The sequence below is a fragment of the Phascolarctos cinereus genome, unplaced genomic scaffold (assembly GCF_003287225.1).
Source record: "Phascolarctos cinereus isolate Bilbo 61053 unplaced genomic scaffold, phaCin_HiC Scaffold_4;HRSCAF=312, whole genome shotgun sequence".
NCBI lineage: Eukaryota > Metazoa > Chordata > Mammalia > Diprotodontia > Phascolarctidae > Phascolarctos > Phascolarctos cinereus.
Window position 1 is genome coordinate 53,426,123 of NW_027555847.1, and position 24,558 is coordinate 53,450,680.

The following is a 24,558-nucleotide window of genomic DNA, read 5'->3' on the forward strand; positions in this document are numbered from 1 at the left end:
CCCGTTTTGTTGATGAGGTGAGTTGTGGTTCAGAGAGGTGAAGGGATTTGCCCAAAGTCACACAGCATGATCATGATGGAGACAGAACTAGAACCTGGTTCTTCTGGGCCATGAGAAGCAAGCAGGCAGCAGAAAATTCAGAGAATCAAGGAAGGAAGTTCTTAAGAGACTAGCTTTTACCATCAACCTGTTAAAAAGCAAAAGGAATACATAGGGTCAGTCTGGAAGATGCTGCCTGTATATGTCATCCATTTCCCACCTCCGGGTTTTTGCCCAGAATGGCTCACTCCACCCAGGCCATCCTTCCCCCTTGCCTTTGCTGCTTGGAATCCTTAGCTTCCTTCAAGGCTCAGCTCCAGTGCCCCTTCCTGGACAAGGCCCTTCCTGACTCCCCTCCTCCTCCCTCCTTCAGTGCCCTAGTGCTCCCAACCTCACCCTGATTACGTCATATATTTTTTATACTTATTACTGAATATACCATACGTTCTTCCTGGGAGAACGCTTTTTTTCTCTTTGAACTTTCTTTGCCTCTTGTTTTTTTCAGTCATTACGCATACTGGTATCGCCGTAGTCCTTTAACATAAACAAAATACGTTCAGTAACGTGCCTGGCAAACAGGAGATGCTTAATAAATGCCTAGTGAATGGAATCTATTTACCTTAATGATGGTGCCAGTGAAATTTTAAAAATCAGTCCAATCAGTGTTTGAGGGATTTGACCAACTTTATGATTATACATGCCTAATGACATTAAACACACACATATATACACGTAAATGTATGTATACATATACACAATATGTGTATATGCATATTCACATTTACCTATATGTGTATACACACGTAAATGTATGTATACATATATGTATATACCCATATACACACATGTGTGTATGCATATACACATGTATGTGTTTTGAGTACATGCTGTATCCTTAGTACTATGGCCATTATAGTGGGGAGGGCAGAAGAAATCTAATAAAGAGTTACCTATTTGAACACCTATTAACGGTAGTTAAAGAATCCCGGTCCTTTTAATAAGCCAGGTTGTTCATTTACTCATAAAACAGCTTGATCAACAGGAAATGGTAGAGGGAGGCTGACATCACTGGTCTTTTAGCTTAAGGAGACCTTAGAGATCACTTTGGCTGACCTCCTCCTCCTTCCTCTCCTCTTCTCTCCTTTCCTTCCCCCTCCCTTCTCTTATACAGGGAGAATCTAAGGCTTGGGAAACTTCAGGAATTGGACTAAGGTCACTTGGGTAGTGCCAAGTAGGGATGGAATTTCCAACTCTGAGCCCTCCATCCCCTATCTAATTCTCTTACTATTTCTGTATTCAGAAGTTGAGCAAGGGAGACTCCATTTAGAGAGGGAACTATAAAGAGACCCAGAAGGGAGGCCACTGCTGAGGTTCTGCTCTACAGAACCATCCTCTTCCAAACCCCACCCCCAAAACCAGTTCAGACTGTTCCCAAACACAGTTTATTTAGGAATTGGCCATTGCTGCTCTAAAAAACAAAATCATCAGTATACTAGATACTGCTATTTTTGGTATTTTGGATCTTTACAGCAATTAAGTAGTAAAACTATTATTTAATTCAATAAATTCAATAATTTGATGAGCATTTTAAGTACCTACCATGTACCAGGCACTGTGCCAAGTGCTGGGGGTACAAAAAGAGGCAAAAGACAGTCCCTGCCCTCAAGAAGCTTACAATCTAATAATCTAAAATTAATCTAACATTGCTATGATATTTAATCATGATACTTTTCTTTCTCTTAAATTTATTTTTAATTTAACAAATACCAAATAAAATGAGAATTTCCGAATATATAGTACAATGGAAAAAAAAGAATTGTACAACAAGAGGCTTTTCTTAAAAATAGAAGGGAATTAGGTGTGTGTGTGTGTATGAGAGAGAGAGAGAGAGAGAGAGAGAGAGAGAGAGAGAGAGAGAGAGAGAGAACAGGAAGGAATGGGGTAGAAATTGTAATAAGAATAGCTAGCATTTATATAGCATTTTAAGGCTTGCAAAACACTTTACACATGTTATTGCACTGGATCCTCACAACAACCCCTTAGGAGATGAGTGCTGTTATTATACCCATTTTACAGATGAGGAAATGAGTCCAGAATAGTTAAGTGAGTTGCCCAGGGTCACATAAGTCATAAGTGTCTGATATGGGACTTGAACTCAGATTTTCCTGACTCTAAGATCAGTGCTTTATGCAGTTCCTCACCTAAATGTCTAGTTTAAAGTAAAATAATCCTGATAGCTGGCATTTATAATGATAATAACAATACTAGCTATCATTTCTGTAGTGCTTTACGGTGTGTAAAACGCTTCATATACATTATCATATTTGATCCTAGCAATAACTCTATGAAGTATGTTATCCCCATCTTACAGATGAAGAAACTGAGGCATGAAACAGTCAAATGACTTGTCCAGAGTCACACAGCTAAGAAGTGTCTGAAGTAGGAGTGAAAAGAGATATTACACTTCTTTATACTTCAATTTAAAAAAAATGCATGTGTAGGGACAGCTAGGTGGTGCAATGGATGGAGCACTGGCCATGGAGTCAGGAGGACATGAGTTCAAATCTGGCCTCAGACACTAACTAGCTGTGTGACCCTGGGCAACTCACTTTACCCTGATTGCCTTAAAAAAAAAGGTGTGTGTGATTGCTTCAACTCTAATTCAGAACAAGTCTATAGTGTTTAACTTTTGCCTTCCTATTGTTTACAGAACCCTAATGTGATCCTCAGATGCGCCATGCTCTGACTTTCGAGTATCTCCTGCAATGCTACTATGTGGGACATGAAGGGTTAAACACTTTCTAATACCCTACAGATATTGCAGGACATGTGGTCTGGGCTGGACCTCTGAATTTAGACATCAGGCATGTGCAGGGGGTCATTGAAACCTTTTGAGCAGGGAAGCTCTCTAGAGATTGATTATTGCATAAAGGTACAACCCTCAGGGGGCAAGAGGGGCTACTGGAGAAGTGGGACAGACGGAGACAGGGAAGGCATTACAGTAAGAGTAAGAGGAGAAGTGTCATGGAAGAACACAGCATCAGGGAAACTGAGACCCGGAAGAAGTTTCAAGGAGTTGATTGTACAAACAGTCGTTCAAGGACAAGTATGTGCAAGGTACTATGTGAGATGGTGATCTAGATTCAAAGACGATTTCTGCTTCCATGGTCCCTACTCTTAAGGTTTGAGAATGAGGTGGAGTAAGGATGAAACCATTGACTGACTAGGTGATGGCAATTGGTTTTAGTGAGAACAGAAGCCAGATTTTGGAGGGGTCAAAAAAGAATGTAGATGGTGAGAAAATAAGAGGTAGATTGTATAGACTGGGTATACCATTTGGGGGAGTTTCACCCAGCAGGATAAGAAAGTAATGGGGTAGAGTTTCACGTGAGCATTGAATCAGGTAAAATTTTCCAAGCAAAGGGAAAACTTACTAAGTTTTGTTCTAGTGGGGCATTGTGGTATATAAGCATATAGGTGTATATATGAGCTCCGAGTTTGTAGGAGCATAGATTTAAGCCTTAGAGGCTATCAAATTAAAACTCCCCCTCATTTTACAGATGAGGAAACTAAGTCCCAGAGGGGCTAAATGAATTGTCCAGGGTTGCACAGCTAGTAAGTATCTAAAGCAGGATTTGAACCCAGGTCTTCCTGATTCCCAAGTCTAACATCCTATCCTCTCTGCTTTTCCAGGGGATTTGAGAGGTGGGGAGTTGAGGGAGAGTTCTATTTCCAGCTCTGCCATTAATTAGCTCTGTGATCTTGGGTAAGTTATTTGACCTCACTGGCCTTTAGCTACATCAACTGTAAACAGTCTTAATGATATAAGCCACTGATTTCTTCCAAAACAGAGCAATTATGTCATGGTCTTTGAGCTTTAATAAGTGAGAATTTCATTCATCCATTCAAGAACCTCTTTTCGAGTGCCTACATTGAGCTGGAGAAGGAAATGGCACACCACTCCAGTGTCTTTGCCAAGAAAGCTTGAAATGCGGTCACGAAGAGTTGGACATGATTAAAACAACTGAAAAACAACAACAGCATTGAATCCTTGCTCTCCTCACTCAGGGAGCTTGCAATTTAGTTGGGGAAATGTATCCACATGGAATGCTTGGAGAACAGACCTTGAGAGAAGGCACTTCCCACAGGAGAAGGAGGCAATGACTTTGGGATCAGATGACATGGATTCAAATCCTGATTCTAACACTTCTACCTTTGTGACCTTAGGCAATTCATCTAACCTCTCTGGGTCTCAGGTCCTTCATCTGTAAAATGAGTATATTGGAGTAAATACAGTTCTGAATCTATTCTCCTGCGATCTTTGAAGCAATACTTCAACAGGGGGAAAGTGATATAAGGCAAAAGCGGGTGTGTTATAAGTGCTCCAGGTCACAGAAATAATTCTGTTCCACAAATTTATAATGCTTGCTCTGTGGACCCGTGCCTCTGACCTGTGCTAAGCACTGTTGGGGAGTCAAGGTAACCCACTCCCTGCCTTTAAGTGTCTTACAGTATTTTCAGAGACATGGCGTACACATTCTGTTGTTGCTGGTAAGCAAGTACTGAGTGCCTGTGGCTGGATTAGAACACAGGAAGATGAGTCTTCCTGATTTCAGGCCTGGCACTCTATCCACTGTGCCGCCTAAACTGCCTGTCATACACACAGTAAAACTTAAATAATTAAATAAGAACTATCACAGTTCCATTTGAGTATTGGACATATTTCAGAGCACATTTGAAGGACCTACTTTAGTAGTTTAAGCATTGGCATAGATCACAACTTAATACTTGGTTTTTATAAGTTGCAGTAGCTGGGGGGGGCGTGGAGAGGGGCAGGGAATTTATCATAATCAGGCCAATTTGTGGATAAGCCTCCCCATCCATTGTTGGGCTAATTCTCAAACAATAGACATTCAGATGCTTCCTGGCCTATATCCAAAGGCTTTCTAAGCTTGGCAAAAGCTGTCAACGCTTCATCTATGTTGGAATAGCCTTTGAGAAGCCAGGATGGCCTTCCCCCTATAAGGCAGAATCAGAGAAGAATTTAGCACTTGAGGAATCTGTGATTTTGTTGGTATGGATGGGCATTCTTTTCACCAATACATATAGCAACTTTGGGACTTACTTGTGGCCAATCTGGTGATGAGCCCCTTCATCCTTGGACTGGATCTTGGACAAGGGACACATAGGTTATCATTGGACCTGGGTGTCACACCCGTCCACATTGGTAGGGACCAACCAGAGATTATAGGATTATAGGGTAATAGGCCTAGAGCTGGAAAGAAGTTTCCAGGTTTTCTGGTCTAATCTCCTCATTTGAAAAATGAAGAAACTGAGTCCAAGAGAATTAAAGTGACTGACCCAAGGCCATACAAATGCTAAGTGGCAGAGTCAGGATTCAGACTCAGGTCTTCTGACTCCAAGTTCATTAATCTTTTTCCTCTACCACACTGCTGTTTCTCTGGCATAGCCTTTGAGAACCTAAGTGAGGGTCACCTCCCTGCCAGGATCAGATATTGGAGATGGTTTTCAAGAGAGGCCCTAAGACGTATTTTAGGAGAAATTTGGTATCGTTCTAAGGAATGGCCATTCCTTCAATTTCTCCAGCTAGATGTCACAAGGCAACATGTGATAACTTGCCACAGCAGTGCAGACAATAAAGGCCGCAGCAGCCTGCCGGGGAATCGGCTGCTCTATCAGATACGCCTTGACTATCTTCTGCTCACAGGCTGCTGCCTGGAATGCAGAGAAGTCTAAGACATGGCTCATGCCCTTAAGGGGCTTCCTGCCTGACTGAGAAGGCAAGCGAGGCACATACGACAGGATAACACCACCAGTCAGTATCTGTTGAATGTTAAATGATTGGTTCTGACAGCGAGTTATCAGAGGCTCAGACTTAGACGGGAACACAGAAGCCACCCAAGCCAACTTGTGTGTGAACAAAAATCCCATCCGTGACATATCTGGCAAACAGTCCTCAAGCTTTTGCTTGAGGCCTCCCTGAACTGCTGGGGAACCTGCCAGCTCCCGAGGCAGCTTGCTATGCTCTTGCAGAGTTATAATTATTAGGAAGTTGTTTTTTTTTTAATGTCAAGCCTAAATTTACCTCTTGGAATTGTCCCTGGCTCTGCCCTCAGGGGCCACTTAAAAGTCTAGTCCTTTATCCAAGTGATGGCCCTTTACATCCTTGAAGCCAGCCAGCATATTCCCCCAAGCCTTCCCTTCCCTAATTTTCTTTCCTAAAATCCCTAATTTCTTCAAGTGATTTTCATAAGGCAGCTCGGTGGTACAGTGGATAGAGTGCTGGACCCAGAGTCTGGGAGACCTGAGTTCAAATCTGGCCTCAGACCCTTACTCGCTGTGTGATCCTTGACAATCACTTCACCTCTGCCTACCTCAGTTTCCTCATCTGTAAAATGGAAGTAATAATAGCACCTCCTCCCAAGGCTTGTTGTAAGAATAAAATGAGATAACATTTCAAACCTTAAAGCACTATATAAATGCTTCTTATTACAGTGATAATGATGATGGATCTTTACCACCATGCCCAACCTACTCTGAGTTTATTGATACTTTTCTTAAAATCTAGAGCCCATCACTTTCTATCTGAAGTTTTTCTTGAGCCCCCTAATTGCAAGTGCCCTGCCTTCCAGCCTACCTAGTGTTTATTTAGTTTTCACTCACGACAGAACTGTTTTTTATATTCTTTTATACACATGGTTTCTCTCCGACAGAAAGCAAGCTCTTTCAGAGCAGGGGCCGTTTCATTTTCTGGTCTTTGTGTCCCTAGCACCTGACACAATGCCTGGCACATGTACATGCTTAAGAAATGCTTGTTGAATTATTAATTGACTGAACATGATGCTCCCAGCTGTGTTCTGATGAGGGCAGAGTTGAGCAATGTACCATCACCTCTCTAGTTTGGAGCACCATGGACCTAGGGCTGAGAAAATCTAATCTTCTTTAGCATCCTTGATAGCCATATCACACTGTAGACTCCTTCTGAGTTTGTAATCCATTTGTACACCCTCATCTGGTGCTTGGGAAGTTGATTCTTTAAACCTTGAGCCTAAAACTTTTAATGTTCAGGCCAATGCCCTAGGGAAAAGGAAAGGAGGGAACAAGAGTTCATTTTTTAGTTATTTTTTTCATTGTGTGATGTATGTATATGTGGCATGTTGTTCAGTAAAGTCTGACTCTTTATGACCCCATTTGGGGTTTTCTTGGCAAAGATACCGGAATGGTTTGCATTTTCTTCTCTAGCTCATTTTACAAATGAGGAAATTGAGGCAAACAGGGTTCAGTGACTTGCTCAGAATCACAGAGCTAGTAAGTGTCTGAGGCTGTATTTGAACTCAAGTCTTCCTGACTCCAGGCCCAGCGTTCTATCCACTGTACCACCTAGTTGCCCCAAGTGTTCCTTAGGTGCCTATTATATGCCAAGCACTGTGCTAAGAGCTTTATAGATAATATCTCATTTGATCCATAGGCTGACAAGATCTTTTAAAATTCAGATTCTCATCCCTCTGGCTTTCTACTATTATTTCTACTAAACTACTACTACTACTACTACTACTACTACTACTACTACTACTACTACTACTACTGTTGCAGTATGAGAGGTTGAGAGGTTGTGACCCCTCAAAGACTGAAGTACACGATGGGTCGTCTAGAATGAGTTCACAGACTCAAGCATTCTTTAAGTCAAGGTGGCAAAGTTTATTGTTACACTTTTCAGCAGGCAAGGATTCTTAAGGATACTGCAATCTTAAAGTGGTACAGTTAAAGTTTATATAGGATAAAATACAATAGAACATGTGCCAAATATGCTAACCAGGTGATTCAGGGTGGGATTAGGGAGTGGTTAAGGAGTGGTCAGTTCATAAAAGAACATGCACTTCTCATACCTACTGTGCAGGCATTTTACCCAGAGTTCACTGGGAAAAGCCCACAAGAGGGGCTACATGGAGTGTGGATTTAGGCCTGCTATGTCACTAAGTTAACTAGAGTTCAGGGGTAACTGAGAGTTGTCCAGTCTGCCACCAATCAATGTCTTGTTTGACAAGATAGATGTAGGGAGTATACATATGTCTTAAGTCTAGAATACAGTTAATGAGGAGCCCAGGATGTAGATAATGAGCTAGGGCGGTATTATGTCTTTATGACCCAGTGCAAAGCCAGTTCAAACTAATAATTCCTTCAGGTGCTGTTTGTAACTGCACCAGGGAAAGAGATAAGGGTCTTGCTGGGGCCCACTCATGAGTAATTGCTAGGCACAGTGTCCTTGGTCTGGGAAGAAACTGTCAGGGATAGTGTTTCTGAGGCTAGGGAAAAATTGGGGTCCAAGTACAAGCACTCAAACACAAGCACCCAAGCACCCCATCACTACTACTACTACTACTACTACTACTACTACTACTACTACTACTACTACTACTAACTACTACTACTGCAGCTAGCATTTATATAGAGCTTCAAAATTGCAGAGCACTTTATAACTATTATCTCATATTAGTTTCATATTAACATGGAAGGTAGATGTTATTATGATCCCTATTTTACAGATGCTGAAACTGAGGCAGAAAAAGATTAAGAGATTTGCCCAGGATCACAAAGGAAGTGTGTCTGAAACTGGATTTGAACTCAGATCTTTCTGGCTCCAAGTCCAATACTCTATGGACCATACCACATAGCTGCCTCCCTGTCTGGGGTCATCTGTAGATTTGCTAAACATGCCATCTCTACCTTTATCCAAGTCATGAGTAATAATGTGAAATAACTTTGTTGCTGTAGCATTGTCTTCATCTATATCTAGATCTCGCAAGTAATTAATGGATATCCCAAGCAGACTGCAAGTTCCTTAAAGGCAAGGACTTTGTCTTGTACATAGAATTGTCGAAGTTCAGATATGGAAAAGACTTTTATTGACGGTTTATTGAGTATCTTATTTTATTGATGAAGAAATTGAGATATAGAGGGAATGAAATGACTTGGCCAAGGTTACCCAAAGTCATCAATTAACAAACATTTACTAAGCACTTGCCATGTTCTAGATAATTGACTGATGTTTTAGCTGGGACAACTCTGGTCTAGGGATTTTTTCCATTACGTAATTTTTTTTTTCCACTGATCTCTCTTCTGCTTATCAAATTGTATCTGTCTTTTAGTGCCCAGTTCTGTTTCTATCTGCTAATATCTTCCTTCTCTAACCATCATTAATACTTGATTATATACCATCTCAATTCATTTTTTATGTATGTTACCCTTGTCTCCTCAATTATAAATCTCTTGAGTTCAGGGGTTGTGCCTTATTTGTTACATAGCATAGTGCAAGCTTGGCTCATATTCAAATGGGCATGTGATCTCATCTATTTCTTCCAATAATATGAATTTCAGCTCAGCTGGGTTTTATTATGCTTTGTGATTAAAGCAATGCATATCATACTAGATCTAGAGTCAGGGAGACTTGAGTTCAAATCTAAACTCAGACATTTTTTAGCAGTGTGGCCTTGGGCAAGTCACTTCAACTCTATCTGCCTCACCTATAAGATGGGAATTATAATAGCATCTATATCCTCATATTGTTATGAAGATCAAATGAGATGATATTTACAAAGTATTTAGCAAACTTTAAAGTGCTATGTAAATGCTATTATTATTATTAGCTAAACTAGCCATTTAGGTGGTACAGTGAGAGCACTGGACTTGGGAGTCAGGAATACCTGGATTCAAATCTCACCTCGAACACTTACTATGTGACCTTAGGCAAATTGCTTAACCTCTCTGTGCCTCACTTTCCTCATCTATAAAATGAGAATAATAATAGCATTCCCCTCCCAGGATAATGATGATGATGATGATCCAGGGCCTGCCATGAGCTCCTCAATTTCTCTTAATATCAGGAGGATACCAGTAGAGCACATGGACCTTCCCATGGATCACCACTTGATGAATACATCTTGTTTTTGTTCATTCATTTCTTAAATGACATCTTATATACCTCCTCACCTCCATAATTGCTTGTTTATAATCTTGTAGCCTGCTCACATGCCCACCATGTGCCTTTCTATTGCTCTTTGGGTGGCCTTCAGTTTCAACTTCAACTAACTTTTCTAAAACATTTTTCAAAAGGTTCGCATAAAGCACATTTCTCACAGTGACTCTGTGAGGTGTCAGTAGTACAAGAATTGTTGCTCCCATTTACAGGTGAGGGACATGACGTCCAAAGAGATTGAATAACTTCCCTAAGACTGCACAAAGCTAGAAACTGAGCCAGGATCAAAGCCATGTCAACTGACTCTACTTTCTGTGTTCTTTCCACTCTCCCATGCTGAGTCTGGAGACTTTGGAAAGAAAGGAAGGAGAATTAACAGCTCTCTTTCTGGTGAGGGATAAAGGAGGAGCAATATTTCTGAGTCCCAGGAGGGTGGGCATGGTTCAGCCAAACTGGTCTTTTTATTATTCCTTACACATGGCCCTCTATCTCCCATCTCCAAGCCTTTGCACTGGCACTTTTCTATGCCTGGCTCTGTTCCCTCCTCATCTCTCCTTCCTAGAATCCCTTGCAGACTCAGCTTAAGAACTGCCTTCTTAATGAAATTATTCCTTATCCCTCCAGTTGCTGATCAAGCAACAAGCATTTATTAAGCACCTATTGTGTGCCAGGCACTGTATTAATGCCTTCCTCCATACACAAAAAATTTGCATCACATATATTTTGTATATTCTTGTATATGTACATTTCATTTCCCACTAAAGAATGTGAGTTTCCCAAGGGCAGTCAGTAAATTTTACTGACTTTGTCTTTGCCTCCCCAGTGCTTAGCATGAGGCCTGGCACCTAGTAAGCACTTAACAAATGCTTATGACTGATTTGACTTGGTGGAGCGAGGAATGGTAAAAATGAATATCTGTATTTTTGAGAGAAGTTGTCATTTGTCCTATGCTGTACATTTCCATCTTGTCCCCTCTGGTAACTAGTTTGTGCTATGTAGACCAGGAAATCATTAACACAAACAAATAAATTCCCCTTCCCATCTTCTATCCCCTCCCCATCACTTCCTTTTGAAACCATGACTTTGGATATCCAAATGACAGCATCTCCAGCCTGCTTGGGAGCTTGAGGCCCAGTTGAGATCCATTGCTATGGAACAAGCCTTCTTGTGGGTGTCTTCAGGCTTGGAATTCATTTTAGAGCTTCCCTATAGATGACAGGTAGAGCTACATTCATTTAAAAAAAATTAAAATGCTGCAGTAGGAGGGATGAGATTTTCCCTAGGAACTTTGAAGGGGGCGTCCAATGGCACAAGGTGTTCCACATTTAAAAATAGCAGCCTGTAGGTGGGATGAGGTGTAGAAGAGGCTAGGTTATCAGTATGCTCCATCAATAGAAGTCAGAACACATACAGATGTTCAGAGACTTCCTATTTTAGACCTTTTTCTGATAATACTGTCTGATTGGTAATTACTGCATTTAGCTCAGGACTGAATGAATTCTTCTCAAAATTATTGGTCTAATCAGAGCACAGCCCTTTAAAGACCCTTTACAGTCTCCCTGCCAATGTTCTGTATAAAGGCTGGGTTGTCATTCATTGCCTTGGCATATATTACTATGCAGATTTTTTTCCCTTCTCAGTTCCCTGAGGTTACTAACTATTCATCTCTTGAGTATGTTTTCTATTAGGGGACATGGGAGCCAGGGTGCCAGAGGAAACCCAATAGTGTGGAATGCCCTATCACTCCAGGGTACCCATCCTGCTGTGTGATTTCAACATAAGCAGACATGGTATGATCCAAAGAGACCTTCCTAATTATACTTCCCCAGTTCCTGGTGTCTGGAATCATACTATTAGAAGGTCATTCCTTTGCCTACTGAAGACTTCTTGGTTTTCGGACCAGAGATTTAAAGGTGAAAGAGACCCAAGCAGTCATCTCATCCAAACCTCTCATTTTACAAATAAGGAAACTGAGGCCAAGAGAAAGGTTAAGTAATATGCCCAAAGTCACACAGCACCCAACTGACAGAGGATTTGAATCCAGTTATTCCTAACTCCAAGGATGGTGCTTGATCCAAGGCACAAGGAGAACAAATTAGCCCAAGTGCAGAGACTGATGGTTTCAGATGGTGGATATTAAAGTATAAACTCATCCCTCTCTGTTAAGAAGTGGTAATCAGGGTTTTTTGTTCTTTTTGGGGGGGTGAGGTAATTGGGGTTAAATGACTTGCCCATGGTCACACAGCTAGTAAATGTTAAGTGTCTGAGGCTAGATTTGAACTCAGGTCCTCCTGACTCCCAGGCCAGAGCTCTATCCACTGTACCACCCAGCTGCCCCCTCCCTATTTTGTTTTTTTTTTGTTCTTAAAAATAGAGTTAAATATTGTGTGTTTTGTCCATCACCGTTCCTCTCATCTGGTGGTTTTGCTTACTTGTTTCTAAGGAAAAGTACTAAAGTGTTGTTGGGAAGTAATTGTTATGTTGTCAAAACAAAGTGCAAAATGTGGCCATAAAATACATGGAATGTATCAGAAGTAAGCTCCAGGACAAGCTCCTCTGGCTTCATGCTTTTTATCAGAGCCAGGCTTGCATGAACTTTATGCTGCCTTGAAGTTCCACCTGCATTTTATTGGCGTGGGTATTACTCAAGAGAAGTCACGGGAAGCCATGGAAAAATCAGAGCCCTGTTTGTGCAAATTCACCCTCCTCAGCAGGGCAAATGGAGTAGGTTGATTATTTTGGGGATTCCTCATGCTCCTTCTAAGTCTCCTAACCTTTCTTCCTGTCATCCTTGGTGGCCAGGCATCCTGGGTTCCCATGGTACTTCCCCCACTCAGGAGCCCTCCACCCCTGCCTCTCACATTCTGATTGCTCTAAGTAGTATTCTAAGATTTTTTTCCTTATCTTCCTCAGGCTTATTAGCTGTTTGTCCCTGGGCAAGTCATTTACCTTCCCTGAACCTCCATTTTTTCCATCTGTAAAATGGAGGTGACAATAGCACTTACTTCATTGAGTTATAGTGGGACTCAAATGAGATGATGCATGGAAAGGGCTTTGCTATATAAATATCAGCTTTCATCATCATCATCATCACCTTTATTGTTATCATCCAGGCTTGTTATTATCCAAGCTATTGTTATCCAGGTGTGCCTCATCCCCAAACAGTGCTCCAGGACAATTTCTTTCCTCTTTTACAAGTAGGATTCTCTTAGGGCTTTCTTCTTCTTTTTTTTTTTTTAACTGTCAATAGTGGATAAGAGAGTAATCGCTTACCCTTTCCCAGGGCAATTTATATTTTTAACTGAGGGTTATGTTCCTGTAATATTTTGACTTGAGAGAATGCTTTAGTCCTGGATGATCAGATTTTCATACAATGTGGCAAACCCGGTAGAGGAGATTCTATTATAGTAGCACAGACTGGCAGACCTGGAAGGGATGTTAATCATCCCCTACTCTAACTTTCTCTTTTGTTGAGGAAGAAACTGAGGCCCAAATTGGGAAAGTGATTTTACCCAAGGCCGCATGCCTATCACTGACTTGATAGAGACAGTACTTGTAATTCCCCTCTGTCCTTTTATTCCTTCCCACCTCCAACTATCAGAGAGCTAGGAAGCTTTTTTTTCCTATTGGAAAAGTTGTACTCCTCCTTCCCCCAAACCTCCACTCTGCTGTTCATGGTGCTAGTCCTATGCCCCCCTCCCCCCCATTCTTCTCTTTGAGCTTTTTCCTTCATCGCACCCTTGGGACTATAATACAAGATTTCCCACTACTGACAAAGTGGAGGTTTCACTAATGCAGTGTTACCTTATTTTGCGTATTAAAAAGTTCCCTCTATAATTGATCTCCAGAGGAAATGAGAGGCAGCCTGATGTTATGGGAAAAGTACCAGTTTCAGAGTCAGGTCACCCAGGATACCAGCCCTAACTCTGCTACAAACTCAGTGTGAGAGCTTGGGCAGCCTGCTTCTCTTCTCTGAGGCTCCCTTTCCTCCTCTGGCTAATGGTAAGAGGCAGACTCAAAGTTATTAACTGGAAGTCCACAAACCTGTTCAGGGGGTTGTTGAGCTTAGATGGGGAAAAATGACATCTTTATTTCAATGTAATTGCTTTTCTTTGTAATCCTATACATTTTATTTTGTGTATTTATAAACTTTATTCTGAGAAGGGCTTTACTCCTGCATGATATCAAAGACTTTCTAAGGTGTTTGAGATAGTCAAGAATAAAGTCGCTTCCTTATGTAAATATTTCAAGACTGTATGAGACAATAGTCTCCTAACCAGCCTCCCTGCCTCTTGTCCCTCCTCCCCAACCCACCCTCCACACAGCTGCCAAAGTGATGGTATTTCTTTTCCTTCCTTCCTTCCTTCCTTCCCAATTGGGGTTAAGTGACTTGCCCAGGGTCACACAGCTAGTAAGTGTCAAGTATTTGGTCTGAGGCTGGATTTGAACTCAGGTCCTTCTGGCTTCAGGGCCAGTGCTCTATCCACTGTGCCACCTAGTTGCCCCTTAAAGTGATGATATTTCTTAAGCACAAATGTGACCATGGCATTCCCCTGGCTCAGTAACCTCCAGTATTCGATAAACGTCAGTGGCTCCCTGTTACTTTTGAGATAAAATACTAACTCACTTGTTTGGCATTTTAAGCTTTTCACCAGCGGGCTACAACCTACCCCTCCAGACTCATCATACATTGTTGCCTTTCACTCCACAGTTCATTTAAATTGACCCTGCTGCTCTTCACGTAGGACATTCTGTCTCTCATCTCTGGGGTTTTGTTCAGAATTTCCTCCATGCTTGCTACTTAACTTCCTCTTTACTTCTACCTTTTAGCATCCCTAGTTTCTTTCAAAGCTGAGCTCATATCCCATCTTCTTACCTTTCTTGAGTCACCTAAACTGGCATTGATTTTGTAGATATGTAGGGGTGTATGTGTGTGCACAAGTTGGCTACACCAGTAACTTCTATAGATTGTATCTATATGTATACAAATACACACATGTATATCTATATCTATACACACACATCTCTATATATGTACGCATGCAAGTTGGCTATCCCAATAACTTTTTTGTAGAATATATATATACATACATGTACAAGTTGGCTGTACCAATAACTCTGTGTGTGTATGTGTGTGTGTGTGTGTGTGTGCAAGTTGGCTAGCTCAGGGACTCAGTCTTCTATTGCAGGCACTATTTTCAAATTTGCTGAGGCCACCATGAAGTGAAGAGAGAGAAGTTTTCTTCTGAGTCCAGACATTGAACTTTCCATAAAATTAGCTCTTAAATAGCTTCTATAGACCATTGTGAGATTTGCCCTTTTCTAATCTCTGTCCCACCTTCCCCTCTGCATCTTCTTCACCTAGTTCTTCCATAATGGAAAGTATCTGATACATTCATTTACACCAATATACAGATATATGGAGAGTAGGGAATGATCCTAATAGCTAATCCATAACACACATACCACATACCCACACATAGCTCTCCAAGGTTTGTAAAGTATATTTCATGTATTGTCTCAGTACGTAGCTCAAGGTCATGACCATTTAATGCTGGAATTTCAGCTGTCCATGAGGGTTATTTTGTGGCAGGAACAGACCTTTTCAGAGCAATTCATGTCTTGCCACATACTCAAGAATTCCTTGGGGCTCTTTGAGAGAGTTCTAGACTTTCCTGTACAATGAAAATAGCTAACACTTATGCTGCTTTAAAATTTGCAAAGCATTTAAGATATTATCTTATTTGATCCCCCAAACCTTTTGAAGTAGGTGCTGTTATTATCCCCATTTTACAGATGGAGAAACTGAGGCTGAGGGAGATTTAGGGACTTTCCCATGGTCATACAACTATCTAGTAGGTGTCTGAGGCAGGATTAAATTCATGTCTCCAGCACTGTATTTGATATGCCTAGAGATATTGAAATGGTCCCAAGGTACTTACTGAGTCATCAGAGAAAGTTAGAGTTATATTCAGTTGTTGTTAAGTCCTTTTTCAGTCATATCCAACTCTTTGTGATCCCATTTGGGGTTTTCTTGGTAAAGATACTGGAGTGGTTTGCCATTTCCTTCTGCAGCTCATTTGACAGATGAGGAAATTGAGGCAAACAGGGTTAAGCGACTTGTCCAGGGACACACAGCTAGTAAGTGTCTAAGGTCAGATTGAGTCTTCTTGACTCCCAGTCCAGCGCTCTATCCATTGCACCACCTACCTGCCCAAAGTTGTGTTCAGTCTTAAGTAAATCATAATTTACTCTTTAAAAGTCAGTAAACCATGTATATGTTTAGCTTTCTGTCTCGTAGCCTTTTTGTAAGCAATATTGGTTTCTTTTGGCACCAACAGGAAATGAGGAACATGGTAAAACAATATTTGTAGTTTTGCTGTGTTGAATTCATAGCTGTGATCTTTGGAAGGGGAGCCAGGAAAGCAAGTTGGTTCTCTGACAGATGTTCATTCTGTGTGTTTATCATCTTCTCTTCAACATACACAACTCAACATTTTTCAGTTATCTCCTATGGACAACACCCTGTGCTGGGTGCTATGGGAAATACAGAGGTGAATGAAATCAGCTAATTGCTCTTGAGGGGTTGTTAGTCTAATGGGGAGAGAAATAGTTCATCTGAAGCAATATAAGAAAGTTCCATCAGACAGACATAACGTTGTGGAAGTTTAGGTGAAAAAGATGTGTTGGGGATAGACATTAGGGAAGGTATTTGAGTTGTGCTCTATTATCACTAATGATAATAGCTGCCATTCATATAGCATTTTAAGATTTGCATATATTATCTTCTTTGGGTCTCACAACCACCCCATGAGAGAGTTGCTAGTATTATATACCCATTTTGCAGATAAGGAAACTGAGGTTTAGAGAGGTTAAGTGAGTGGCACGTAGTCATCACACACTAGTGTCAGAAACTATATGTGAACCCAGGTCTTCCTAATTCTAGGTCCAATACTACATTTCACCAAGCTAGAAAAAAAATAAACAGAGTTGAGAGGGAAGGACATGCCAGGTGAATGAAGCAGCATTTGAGGAAAGATACGGAAGCTGAGAAAGCTCCAGGTATATCAAGCCATGAGGCAAGAGTGTGTAAGTGACTGTGCCAGGTACTCTTGGGGATACAAAAATGAATAAAAACCATCCCTCCCATCAATGGAGGAGAGATGAGACTTGTATAGGCGAGTCACTCAAATCCTCTGGGCCTTGGTTTCACAATCTGTAAAAGAATCAGAGGGCGTATAATACATGACCTCTAAGGTCTCTTCTTGCTCTAAATCTAAGGTCCTATGAACTACCAGGTGAGTTATAATAATCATGAGCATGATACAAGAATTCTGCTGGCCATGATGGAAAACAACTCAGCGAATCACAGATTCTCAGAGTTGGAGGGGACCTAATCTACCCTCCCTGTACATGAAAAAGGATCCCCTTTACAGCAGCCTAAGAAGGAACCTATTAGTCTCCATTTAGACCTCTAGGGATGGAGAACCTGCTCCATCCCCCTTTTGGACAATTCTAGCAAGAATTTCCTTACATCAAAATGAAACCATCCTCTTCTCACTTTGCACCCACTGCTCGTAGTTCTACATAAGTCCTTCCTAGAAATTTGGTGTCCGAAACTGAACAGAATGCTAGTGATATGTTCTGACCAGGTAGAGTACACAGGGACCATTGCCTCCATCATTATAAATACTGTGCTTCTCTTAAGTCAGTTTAGTATTTTATATATATATATATACATATATATATATATATATATGTATATATATATATATATTATATATGTATATATATATATATACATATATATATATGTATATATGTATATATATATATATATATATTTTTTTTTTACCATGTCTCACTATGGATTCATTGATTTTGCAGATTGTAAAACTCTCAGGCCTTTTTTCACATAAATTGTTGTCTAGCCACATCTCCCTGATTCTGTACTTGTGGTCTTATCCAATTAATTTCTTGAACTCAAGTGTAACAATATGCATTTTTCACTATTTCAATTTTATCTTGCTAGATTTGGCTCATTTTTTTCTAGCACTGAATGGACCAGAATTTAAGAATACCTTGAAAGATCAAGCACATTTTTACCTCAATTAATGCTCATGATCTTTCTAATGTTAACCTTGTGGGGTTTTGGATCTTGATTCTCTCACGTAATATATTCTGTTTCCCTCTTAGCTTAATTTAGCCTTAGATCTGGTAATGTGTACCATCTGTACTCTCATACAAGTTATTGATAAATGTTAAACTGAAGAGGGCCAAGATTTAGTAGTTTTCTACTAGAGATTTGTCTCTAAGTTGATGTTGATTAGCTTTGGGTCAGGATTATAGAGTTCCAAGTCCTTCTTAGAACCTTATCATCCATTTCACAGTGATATCTGGAAAGACTTTGTCATACATTACAGAGATTCAGATATCCTAGGTCTTCAACATCACCCTAATTTGTCAGCCTTGCGACCCTGTTGGAAGAGGAAATTATGTAAATTTGCTATGTTTTGTTTATGATAAACCCATGTTATCTCTTAGTGACTGCTGCTTCCTTTTCTAAATGTTCACAAACCTTCCCTCTACTTACACATTCTTGAATTTTCCTAGGATTTAAAGTCCAGTTCACCAGGCTTTATTTTGGAGAATCCACTTTATTATTCTTTTTGAAAACTTGACTATGCTAATTATAATTTTTGATTAAGTGTATGTTTTCGGTCACAGAGTCAGCATTGGGTAGTTTTAGGTGGAGGAAGTAACACACAACAGTTGCCAGAATGGCTGCATCCATATCACATATACAACAATAAACCATATGTGGACAAGCCATTCACCTCATAATTTATGCTGTCTTAACAGCTGGCTCAGATCACAGAAGGACTGATGCAGAAAAGCTGTTAAGCTAGTCAGGAAATCAAAAGCTATTGAAAACTAATATAGGGGCCTTGCACAAAGCACAGCTTGTTTGTCCAGGTGTCACTCAGTCAGTCAACAAGCATTTATTAAACACTAATTTTACTCCAGGCTCTGTTCTAAGAACTAGAGATACAACGAAAGGTAAGACAATGGGGAAGCCAAGATGCAAACAGCAATGGACATCCAACATATGTATAGGTGGAAGGTAGTCTTAGAAGGAAGGTATGTGAGAACATAATTTGAAAAGGAGATATATACGTGATTTCCATTTTAGCTAAACATGTTATTTGGTTGTGCTTTTCCTATTATCATCGACTCATGGGATGGTAGAGTTGGAAGGAGCCTTAGGGATTGCCCGATCTGGCCCCTTCATTCTCCAAGGGCAGAAGTGACTGCTGCCTGCCCTGTAGCTGTGTTTTCCCATGCTTTGGTCAGTCTAATTTTAGATTTTGTCAGTCAGAGAGAGTTCAACATTTATCTGGCAGACAATTGGAAAAGCTTATACTGTTCCTTGCCAGCAATTTTTCTCTCATTCTCGGCTTTGATTTCTCCTACTTTGTATGCCGTTAGTTCTCATGATAGCCTGCCTTCTCACTATAAATTACCCTTTTTTCTTCCTTGGGGCAAAATTGGGCCCCTGGTCCCTTAGCCCTAACTCCTTTGGGGGATGTTTTGAGGGGATAATTTGTACTTTTATGCTTCTACTCCTCCTGTACTTAAAAGTTTAATTGCTCTTCTGAGTCAGGCATCTGTGGTTAAGAGAGTTTTCTGAACTGTTCCCCTGAATAATTGGAAGAAACACTTACTTGGCAAATAAATAGCGTCTCCTTGAACTGCAGAAGGTGAGCAGCCATTAAGACGTAAGCATGATGGGAAGAGCCTGGACTGGAAGTGAGAAAAGCTAGAGTTTTAATCCCAACTTGTCCCTAGTTGTGTAACTTTTGATTTTAGATTTAGATTTTAGATTCTAGAGCTGGAAGTGACCTTAAAGATTATCTGTTATGTTCTTACTTGATTAATGAAAAACGTCCTGAAAAGTACTTTGGAATTCTACCTTAGCCATTTACTAGCTGTGCCACCTCATTTAATCTTTCTGGACCTCAGTTTCCTCACCTGTAAAATGAGAAATTTTGAATTATTGACTTTCAAGATCCCTTTTTAGCACTGAAGAGAGCAGCAGCATAGTCTAATGAAAAGAGGTCTTGTGGGGCAGCTAGATGGTGCAGTGCATAGTCAGCTCAGGAGGCCCTGAAGTCAGGAGGACCTGAGTTCAAATCTGACCTCAGACCAAACACTTGACACTTACTAGCTGTGTGACCCCTGAGCAAGTCACTTAACCCCAATTGCCTAAAAAAATAAAAAAGAGGTCTTACTTCTGAATCAGAGAACCCAGGTTTCAATTCTGCACCTGCTACATATTAGCCATGTAACCTTAGACAAATAACTTACTAACTTCTCTAGATTTTATACTCAAAATGAGGGGTTTGAACTAGAGGATTTCTAAAGTATCGTTCATCTCCAACCCTTTGTTACCTATCATTCTAGGAAAATGATGACTAAATCAGGTGAGTAATATATCTGAAGTCTCCATAGTATAAATAATAATTTAATCTTTCTGGGGCTCAGTTTTCTCATCTGTGAAATAGGAAGAAATATTCTAGTCCTTCCTATTACACAGGGTTATTATAAGGGGGAGATGTACTAAAAGATAAGAAATTCTTCAAAAACCATAACTGTATGCTAGGTATGATCAATAAGAGTGCCTGATGAGCTTGTACTATTGGTGTTTATCTTTTGGGGAGGGCAGGCTTCTTTGTGGTGGGTTGGTCAATTTGGGTCACTTTTTCTAAGCTATTCTTGTCTTGTTTTGGTGAACATTTGCTAGCCTGCTCTTTCCCTAGTCTTAGCTGGCTTTGCTGACGGTTCCTCCTCCCTTCTCCCATGCAGGGTGTGCGACAGCCCAGGCTGGGGCCGAAGATGAAGGGGAGGCAGAAGCTGGCTGGATTGAAGGGGCCGCCATACTTCTTTCAGTTATCTGTGTTGTTCTTGTCACTGCCTTTAATGATTGGAGCAAAGAGAAGCAATTCCGGGGTCTGCAGAGCCGAATTGAACAGGAGCAGAAGTTTACTGTGGTCCGGGGAGCCCAGGTGATCCAGATTCCAGTGGCAGAGATCGTGGTTGGTGACATTGCCCAGGTAAAATACGGTAAGTTTCCCCCCCTTCCCCTCACAACCACTGCAACCTGAGAATCTCTATCATCTTCCACTCTTCCATAGTTTTTGTGCTTGACTTGGAGTTTAGGTGATGTGGGATGGGCTAGCTTGGGCATCTAGGTCAAGCCTTGGTTGTTGAGAGAGAAGATCAACATTTGGTTATTCTAGTGTGGACATGCAAGCCAGTGAGCCCAAAGGGAGGTCTTAACCTTGGTGATCCATCTATGAGTCAAGGACAGAAAAAAGGAAGAACCAAGGTTCAAACAAGGCTCAAGACCAAGCAACAGATGGAAAGATAATCAGTGGAAGTCTGGTAAAAAATCTATACAGTTATTGGTTGAGGTGGGGACCTCAGAGGTCACTTAGTCTAATGCCCTCATTTTACAGATGAGGAAACTGAGGCCCATGGAGGTTGATTGACTTGCCTCAAGTTCCAGTAATAGATTGTTGTTGGAGTTCAGTTGTTTCAGTCGTGTCCAACTCCTTGTGACCCCATCTGGGGTTTTGTTGGCAAAGATATTAGAGTGGTTTGCCATTTACTTCTCCAGCTCATTTTACTGATACGGAAACTGAGGCAGATGAGGTTAAGTGACTTGCCCAGGGTTACATGGCTAGTAAGTGTCCAAGGCCAGATTTGAACTCAGGTCCTCCTGACTTCATGGCTGAAGTTCTATCCACTGCACCACCTTGATTAGTAAGTAATTATTAGTAAGTAATAACTTACTAATGATAGATTAAGTAATTGAGATCAGAATCCAGATCCTCATGCTCTAAATTTAACACTCCCTGGCACCATCCTTTGAAGTCTAGCTCATATGCCACTTTCTCCCTAAAATCTTCTTTGATTACTTTTGTCGATAGCAATCTTAACCCTTTGCCCTCTTATATACTTTGTTCTCCTGTTTCTGCTCATTTCATTCTTCATCAGTTTATCAAAGTTTTCAGAATTGTTTTAAAAATATTGTTATTACGGTATATATGATTTTTCTAGCTCTGGTTCCTTCATTCTGCATCAGTTCATATACATCTTTCCATGTCTCTTTAAAACAATGCATTTCTTGATACTCATCTCCAGAGAGTGAACTGATGAACTCTGAATGCAGTTCGAAACATACTTTTTCAAACTTTTTTTTATAGTTTCAATTTGTTTGTGTTTTCTTTTGCAACATGGCTAATTTGGAAATATGTTTCTTATCTTAAAAACAATAATCTGTTTCTTCTTCATTTCTGATAGCACAGTAATAGTCCATCTCATTTGTATACCACAACTTATTCAGCCATTCCTTAACTGATGAGCATCTCTTTACTTCCCAGTTTGGTGCTATCACAGAAAGAGTTGATATAAATATTTTTGGTACATATGGGCTCTTTTCCTATGTCTTTGATCACTTTTAGGTACGGGCCTAGCAGTGGTATAGTTTGGTCAAAGGACGTAGACTGATAAGTAACTTTTTTTTTTGGTGTAACTCCAAAATACTTTACAAAATTTTTGTCCCCATTTACGGATACACCAATAATACATCTATGGTGCTTATTTTCCCGCAGTCCCTCCAGCACTTACATTTTTCCTTTTTTATCATCTTTTCCAATCTGACACAGTTCTCAAGGGAAGAAACTCAGGCTATCTATAGTCATGTTTTTAAAAAAAATGTTCCAAATCACTACTAATTAGAGAAAAGCAAATTAAAATAATCACCTTCCCTTTTCTATGTCAGATACTCCTAGGAATATCAATAATAATAGCCAATTTAGTTAGCTCTTTAAAGTTTTTAAAGCACTTGACACATATATGTATGTGCTATATATTTATATACATATATCTATATATAATATATTATCTCATTTAATGATCAAGTATTTGAGCTGAGAACAATATTTGGCAAGGTAGGAGGGGAGAGAGATCTAAAGGCAGGAAAAAGTCTGGTCAGGATCACAGAATTTTAAACTTAGAAGAGATTTTATTAACCACCTAGTTCTGGTCTAACAATATTACAAAGGAATCCTTACTATGTATATTTTACCTAATTTTCAGGCCCCTTGATCCAGGCGGACTGATGAAAATATATAATTCTAGGATTTGTCTCCTCAGAATAGAAATGACAATCAATCAATGAGCATTTATTAAATGCTTACTAGGTGCCAGACTGTGCACAAAGCAGTGAAGATACACAAATAAAAAAAGCAAAAACAGTAGCTGCCCCTCAAGGAGCTTACATTCTAATGGGACAGCTGACATATAAAAGTCTAGATACATGCAAGAAATATACGGGATAGATGAGTTATTATGCAAAGGGGAAGTCATGAGCATGTGTAAATGCTAGCTATTGTAATTTTTATTCTAATGGGAGAGACATGTAAAATAACAACGTACCTCAAATGTATTCAAAATAAAAAGAAATCCCTTCAGAAGGGGAGTAAATAACAGTGAGGAAGACTGGAAAGGCCTCCTGCACATGGTACCTCAGAGGAGTCTTGAAGGAAATTGGGTATTCTGTGAGATGGAGGAAAGGAAGAAGAGCATTCTAGTCATGGGGCCAAGAGCAGCCAGTCTGAAGGCCTGGAGAGTATACAGCTGATTATTTAGAACTTGTGGTGATCTGTAGTTCAGAGATGAATACCTTTCAGATGGAGGTGGGAAAAGATGGAAATTCCATGCCTGAGGTAGAGAACTCAAGCAGAAATTTATCTCTGATAACACTGGAGAGCTAGGGAACAGCTGGAATGTTTGTATTGTTCTAAATGTTAGAACGGAGAACTTAGATGTTGAACTGGAGTGGGTTATATGTGGGGACCCTCTAGCAGGGGTTCTTAACCTGGAGTCCCTGATCTTCTTTTTAAAAATATTTTGATAACTATTTTAGTATCATTGGTTTCCTTTGTAATCCTCTGTATTTTACCTTATGGATTTAAAAACTGGATTCTGAGAGGGGTCCATAGTCTTCATCAGACTGCCCAAGAGATCCATTTCTCAAAAAAGGTCAAGAACCATGCTCTATTTGGAACTATCTCAATTCCAGGGTCAAATGGCCCCCTGTATGCCATTAAGGATACTGCATTCTTTTGGTATGGGGCTGGGGGGCAGCCTTTTCAAGGAAAGATTTTCACTTATTTCCTTTTCTCTGTTTTGACTTTGTGCCTTTTAACAGGTGACCTACTTCCTGCTGATGGGATCTTCATCCAAGGCAATGACCTTAAGATTGATGAAAGCTCTTTAACTGGAGAGTCTGACCAGGTCCGCAAATCAGTGGACAAGGACCCCATGCTACTTTCAGGTGAGATGAGGTGATACCTTGTTTCCAATATAGAAATTCCCACGTCATTCTCTTCCTACAGTTGACTGATGAAATCCTTTCCAGCCCAGAATATGCTATTGCCTCTGTTTGTCTCAGACAC

General features: G+C 40.4%; 1 protein-coding gene across 12 annotated transcripts in view; it reads left to right on the top strand.

The window, feature by feature from the left end:
- Positions 1 to 24,558, top strand: part of ATP2B2 (ATPase plasma membrane Ca2+ transporting 2) — a 404,797-nt gene that overhangs the window by 256,955 nt on the left and 123,284 nt on the right. For all 12 annotated transcript variants that reach the window (XM_020981028.2, XM_078152198.1, XM_078152196.1 and 9 more), the window contains exons 4-5: positions 20,900 to 21,157; positions 24,312 to 24,437. In XM_020981028.2, the coding sequence (XP_020836687.1) occupies positions 20,900 to 21,157; positions 24,312 to 24,437 (384 nt within the window). The remainder of the gene's footprint in view (positions 1 to 20,899; positions 21,158 to 24,311; positions 24,438 to 24,558) is intronic.